Source organism: Penaeus japonicus, unplaced genomic scaffold, assembly GCF_977035675.1.
Source record: "Penaeus japonicus unplaced genomic scaffold, GWHDUDI00000001_assembly GWHDUDI00000027, whole genome shotgun sequence".
NCBI lineage: Eukaryota > Metazoa > Arthropoda > Malacostraca > Decapoda > Penaeidae > Penaeus > Penaeus japonicus.
This window is the reverse complement of record NW_028234429.1, coordinates 24210115-24217463: the sequence shown is the minus strand read 5'-3', so window position 1 is coordinate 24217463 and position 7349 is coordinate 24210115. Positions and strand designations below refer to the sequence as shown.

Below are 7349 nucleotides of genomic sequence, written 5' to 3'. Positions count from 1 at the left end.
TCTGTATCCAATCCTGATTCTTGCAGTCACAATATCACATTGTCTTGTCTTTGTCTTGTATGAACCATAAATGAATCTTTCCTGCGAAAACTGGTCAAAATGCTCCTGCCAGCTCCATCAAGTCCTCCCCATTGGAGGTACTTATTATGTGTGAAATCCTACCAAGAGATATGCCAAAGTCTATAACAGTTCATGTAATTTGGCAGTATTCCCCGTAGACTTCACCACATCTAATCGCGGATTCAGTTCCTGTATAGTGGAACGAAGGTTGTGAATTGGGGTTTAGTGTAAAAAATTATTGAGAGAGTATATTTATGTTTATTGTGTTTGTGTGTCTGTTGCTTATATTGTTATTGTGTGTGGGTGATGTATGATGTTTATGATGTTTCTTGATGTTTTGATGTTATCATAAAACTAAAGAAATATACTTTTTTTTTTTTGTGAACTTCATTATTGTTATCATTGTCATCGTTATTATTGTTGCTTACTATCATCATTATCGTCATCATTATTAGCCTCAGTTTCCTTATCATCCTGATCATTATTATTACTATTATCATTATTACTATTATCATGCTTATTATTGATATTACTATTTTTAGTAGCACTAATATTTGTGTAATTATCTTTACGTATGTTTGAGGTTCGTGTCTCAAAATGATAGGTATTAGGGATGAATTTGCATGTAATTTAGATTTGTTGTGATTCATAATACCTAGTCAACAAGATGTATACATTTTTGGTCGAGTTGCAATGAAGCCATAAACCATCACGTAGAGTTGGAATGTTCAACAGGAGGATCGGGACTAACTGTTGCTCTTGACTGTACCCTCTCCCTTTTGCATATATGTATATATATGTACATGCACATATGTGAATACGCACACACACACAAACACACACACACACATACACACACACACACACACACACACACACACGCATATATATATATATATTTATATATATATAGATATATATATATATATATATATATATATATATATATATATATATATATATATATATATATATATATATATATATATATATATATATATATATATATATATATATATATATATATATATATATATATATATATATATACACACACACACACACACACACACACGCACATGTATCTAGAAACAGACAGATCCCCTAAACAACAACATTGGCAAAAGCTAAAACCCAAAGCCACCAAACGAGCGACATCCTCCTCCACACATCCCAAGACCTCCGGCATCACCAGCAAGGAGCAGCGTCGCGTCGCCTCCTTTATCGATCTTCTTATTAAATCTCGAACTCTGACGCCGAATCGCGGACGAAAGATAGAAGAAAGGGCCACTTAGCGAGACACCCTTTGAGGACGTTGTGTGAGGGCGCCTGTGTTAGAAGGCGGTCTTGCGTGGCGCTGGTTTCCTGTTGCTGTTTCATTGTTGTCCTTTTTGTTGTTGAAAATGGTGTTGTTTTTTTTAATGTTGTTGTTGGTGTTATTGTTGTTGCTGTTGTTATTATTGTCATTATCATTACTTTTGTTATTTGTGTTATTATCATTGTTATTGTTATTAGTAGGATGCTGTTGAGCTGCATTACTATTGCCATTATCATTATTACTACATTATTGTATAATCCCTATCAACGTCAAAAGTATTGTGATTAATATCATAATTATCATTGCTATCATCATTATCATTTATTATCACCATTATTATCGGAATATTTATCCTGAGCGAGAGATAGATAGATAGAGAGAGATAGAGAGAGAGAGAGAGAGAGAGAGAGAGAGAGAGAGAGAGAGAGGACGTAAAGGGTAAAGAAATTCTTATAAAAACTAGTGTGCACAAATCTTATATTTTTTTTAAGATGGGCAGCAGATATATATATACTATTCACAATATACTGTACAGCACCAATAAAACTCCCAACACGGACAATTGCATTTGCAATGGATATTACAACTGATGCAATTTTAATCTTGCGATTTCTCATCCTTTATTTTACAGCTGTTATCTTAGTGTTTAAGTGAAGGAGTAAGAGAGCGAGGGAGAGATAAGATAGAAAGAGACATGAGAGAGAAAAAAGATGGGAGAGAGATAAGAAAGAGAGAGGCAGAGCGAGAGGGTGGTAATGTGAGTGAGTATGAAATGAGCGTGCGTGCGTATGCGCGAGTGGGTCTAAAAATGTGTTCAGCGTTTGCTTATATATAATAACTGATAATTTCATTCAAAATCGTGTTGATACTATCTTTACAATATATATCTAAAACATGCAAGAGTATGCAATCACAATCAGTCCCACATCACTGGAAACAGGCTACGGCAGAGGAATTACTCGATTCCTGTCGATTTTTTGTGAACGAGGGAGTCTCGCCGTCCAATTAAATACCCTTTTGAGTAGCAGGCAGTTGCCATCACGACGTCAGCGCCCCCTTTGGTCTCACTCAGAAGTGTCTTCTAAGCTCCAGAAGTAGAGCATCGGGCCCTTCGCCTTCAGGAAAGGTCGCTGGCCCTCGAACCTTATACCATCGTGCCACAAGGTGAAGCTATGCAGCAAGGGACAGTAGAAGCCCTTGGTCTTAACGGTGATGGTGCAGGACATCGTAGGACGGAGAGTGACTGGCGTGGGGAAGAAGCCCTCGGGTCCTTCGCTAGTGACCGTCTGCTGCACCAAGCCACACGCCCCTCTGACCGTCGCCGTGGCTTCGAAAAAGGCGATGCGGTCGCAGAAGACGCGCTTCAGCTGGACGGGTTTCGACACCTTCAGGTTAGCCAAGAGTATCTGGTCTTGGTGGTTGTGGACGCGGATCGACCCTTGTCTACCGTGGCGATTGAAGTCGAACTGGACGCACCTCAGCTGGCGTTCGTTCTGGAATGAACTTTCTTTCGAGGGTTTTAAGCAAGCCGCGGGTAGAGGCACGCCCGGCACTCGCTTCATGTTGAGTAGTATAGCCATATTCTCGTCTCTGGTAAAAATGCCGGTCGGAGCCACGTAGTCCACGAAGTCGTCAGGTTTCATGGTAAGGATCTCCATCTGGGGAAGAAAGTCGCCAATGGCACGTCGTAGGTTCTCCGGCGATTCCTTCATCTGCCGAGCTTCGAGCTGGCTGCGACCCCTGCGAGTTGTTCACAAATGTTAGGAATATTCTGCTCAATCAGTAACAAGAAGGCGTGACATATCATTAAAAGGAGAAAAATGTGAGTTATGATTGCACGATGACCTAACCATCCACTCACCATGTCAACACCGCAGCAAACCTCTCAACCTCGGAGATCTTAATAGGTTCTGCCATGATATGGGTCAACACGCGACGGCTCAGGAATCGTACGGTTGAGGTCAGAAGGTGCGTCGGCGACTTCTGCACAAACTGCAAAACGAATCGGTAATTTGGTGGCTGTTTGCTTGCTTAAAAGGAGTGCATTTGTGTGTGTGTGTGTGTGTGTGTTTGTGTGTGTGTGTATGTGTGTTTGTGTGTGTGTGTGTGTATGTGTGTGAAATGTTGAATAACTAGACTGATTCCTAACTCTACTGATACAATTACGGAACAAAATCTGTGAAAACAGAGAGACCCGTCCAGCTTATACACAGCTCTCGCTGAAACAAAACAAAAGCGCCTCACAGTTTTCACAATGCTGCCCGCCCCACGCAGACAACCCGTCACCCAAAACGTCCGACCATATCACATAATCGATTGTGCCATCCACTTAAACCCGTCACTATAGAAAACTGGACACACACCTACATAAAAGAATACCAGTGTAAACAAAGTGGATGTAAGACCGTTCCCTGTACATACACAACACACGTGCAAAAATATACATATTACTCCATATATTCCATTCTATACAGCAAGCCATAATCTCCATGCACATACGTTTTCAGTCGACCAACACTTTATATCATATATACAGTACATACACGCCTGTGCCTATATCTCTACAGAATTTCAAATTGTTTCATGCCGCACATGCATACAGGTTTTTCAATTGCATGACGTTTCATTCGTTACAGTGGAGTAAACTAGGGTGTTGCAACTGATTCAGTGAGGGAAATGATGCATGCAGAAATTTCCCTATTGCGTTAAAACGAAATAATCTTTTGTGGAGTCTGCTGTGCTTTATCAGACAGGAATGTAGTAGTAGTAGTGGTGATGGTGATGGCAATGACGATGATGATGACGATGATGATGATCATGATGAAAATGAAAATGAAGATGAAGATGAAGAAGATGATGATGATGAAGATGGTGGTGATGATGATGATGATGATGATAGTGATGATGATGATGATATTCAGAATGATGATGATAGTCATAGTGATAATCATGATGATGAAAATCACGGTGATGAAAATCATGATGCTGATAATGATAATCATGACAATGATAATGGTAATGTTTATGATAATGACGATGATAATGATAATCATTATAATGATAATAATCATCATGATAATGGTAACAATCAATAATACCAATAATAATGATACTACTACTACTATTAATAATAATAAAAATGATAACGGCAAAAATGATGATAATAACAATGATACTACCACTAATAATAACAATGATATCATCATCCCTTATATAACAACAACAACAACAATACCAACAGCAAAAAATATACACGGAAAATGTTAGCCATGTAACAGGGTACGTTTTGAGACTAACAAGGGATCTCTCGTTTTTAAATTTTAATCGCAGGTTGTTTCTGCGGAAAAGAAATGAAAAACTGAAATAATATATTCAACTTTCGAACAAAATCAGTCACACAGAAAAAATCTGGAATAAACATTATATATATATATATATATATATATATATATATATATATATATATACATATATATACATATATATACATATATATACATATATTTATATATATTTATATATATGTATGTATATATATATATATGTATATATATATATATCGATAGATAGATAGATAGATATATTACTACTTGAAGATTTAAATACATTTGGCAACGGACGATTAAATGTATTCACGATAATACATTATCATAGAAAATGGGAAATATTCTAGTATATAAAAGGGGTAACTTCTACAAATGATCCTATATACGTAAGTACATGTATTAATGTTATCAACGGAGAAAATTATCGGCAAAACTTATAGTCTATGTACTAAAATGACCCTTCGCCCAAGCCCCTCCACATCCCTCTTTCTCATTCTCATCTCCTTGCTCTCTATACAGCACTGAAGAGAAATATGGAACTTGAAACACACACACACACACGCGCGCGCGCTAAAAACATCCATCAAACTTGACCTCATATTGCCATATACAATCACGCCGAACATATCTTAGATCCTAAGTATGAAATCAAACAAAAGCTTCATATCAGAAAAGAAAAAAATACATAAAAGAGACGATTCTACTCACCTGGGAACACTTTGAAATGAGCGGTCCATCAGCCACGTGTAACGCTACGTCGTAGATTTCGGGCAAGTTGTACAAGTTCAGGTTAATCTGTAGGAACTGTTCGAAGGGTAAGGTTTTATATTCATTTTATTAATCTGTCATTATTACTTATAATCAATATATATACATATATATATATATATATATATATATATATTTTTTTTTTTTTTTTTTTTTTTTTTTTTTGTTTTTTTGGGGGGGTGGGGGTGAAGTGAGAGGTTAATCTGTAGGAACTGTTCAGAGGGTAAGGTTTTATATTCTACCTATCATCAATATTTTTAGGGGGTGATGTGAGGCGAAGATGCACTGAATAGGTCGGCGATATGTGGTTGAAACGCTGATAATAATTATTTGACACACGGGTGTTCATCGGATATGTTACGTTCAGTCAGTCATCATCAAACTCCCAATTATATCTCTACCTCGATAAAAGAATGTTTGTGATTTGATTTACTTTATCTATACAGTAAATTATTATGGGTATATTTAATGGATAATATTGTTTTTATCTCTTTAGTTGCCTATTGTATTATTGTTATTCATCAAACTTTTTTTTTTAACCTTCACCATGCATCCCCATTACATTACTTATCCATTTCATTCATCAAAAGTACCCAATTATCATTCATCAAATTTATTTATTCACATTAACAATACCTATCTACCTATATTCAATGAACATATCTAAACCATATCCACCTACATACTTCTATCAAGTCTTCCTAAACACCACCACCATATAGCTTCATCCCCATTACATCACATCACATCCCAATTCATTACCTGCGAGAGAAAGGACAGCAAGCCGCCCATCTGGTACCTCTTCGCCAGCCGCAGCGCCTCCACCGCCACCTCCACGTTCGGCAATCCTAGACGCCCGAGGTACATGTATTGCATCAGGCACTTGAAGGCTTCGGGAGACTCGTCCTGAAGGTGAAGCACGCGGCCCTGAAGCTCTCCCGCGGGACCGAAGAGCATGGCTTCGAACACGGGGGAGCTCATGGCCAGGACGAGTCGGTGGACCTGAGGGGGCACGGTTTATTGTGGCTGGTTTGGGTATTCGCATTGGCGTTGTTGTTGGCACTAATATCTGAATTAACATTAACCCGAGTATTACCATGTTATCATTAACAGTCATGCTACAAGTGACACTGATATCAGTACTAGTAGTATTCGTATAGGCATTATCATTAATATTTGAATTAACATTCATACTACAAGTAACTGATACTAATACTAACAATGACAGTAATGTTAACAATAATATGTAAACACTAACATCGACATAAGCGATTACATAAGAAATAATTGCGACAGCAATGCTACCACTAACATCAACACTATCCTGGCCTTTTAGCTTTGCAATGTTCATTAGCACGACATACATAAATTGATCTATTTCCAGGAAGGCAAATAGACCGATCTATTCAATATGATCATTATTTCATCAGTACATGTATTGTCCAATATACAGCTTTGAAAGGTCGATATAATGATGAACTATGTATCATGTATGTCAATAATCTATGGTAATTCAAATTAAACAATCGATTTGTATATTTAAATCTAAAAACAAATTAACTTGCACTTTCACGCCTAATCAAATTACCATAAAACAACACTGGCACGGCACAGGCGGTTACTATAACGGTTTCATAAGTATACACAGAACACAATATGAAACAGACAATACCTTCATGACCTTCTTGTGTCCAGGAAAGGTTACGGTAAGGTCAGTGAGTCTGCTGGACTGCAAGAGCTCGGCGAGTCGCTCCTCAGGACTCGCGAGCTGACCCTGCCATGGCTCTTCGTTCCTCTCTCTTGAAGTCCTGCTTTCAGGCGTCTTGCTTTCAGGAGCCATGGCACTCGCTCTGTTGGTTCTGGAAAGGAGATGGTTT

At 37.9% G+C, this 7349-nt stretch overlaps 1 protein-coding gene across 1 annotated transcript in view; it reads right to left on the bottom strand.

Annotated features, from left to right (window-relative positions):
* Positions 1-1851: 1851 nt before the first annotated feature.
* Positions 1852-7349, bottom strand: part of LOC122247216 (BTB/POZ domain-containing protein 2) — a 7583-nt gene continuing 2085 nt past the window's right edge. Inside the window, exons 2-6 of the mRNA XM_043006274.2 lie at positions 7145-7331; positions 6235-6474; positions 5413-5508; positions 3240-3370; positions 1852-3118 (exon numbers count right to left, since the gene is read on the bottom strand). Of these exons, the coding sequence (XP_042862208.2) occupies positions 2443-3118; positions 3240-3370; positions 5413-5508; positions 6235-6474; positions 7145-7312 (1311 nt within the window). The 5' untranslated portion in view covers positions 7313-7331 and the 3' untranslated portion in view covers positions 1852-2442. The remainder of the gene's footprint in view (positions 3119-3239; positions 3371-5412; positions 5509-6234; positions 6475-7144; positions 7332-7349) is intronic.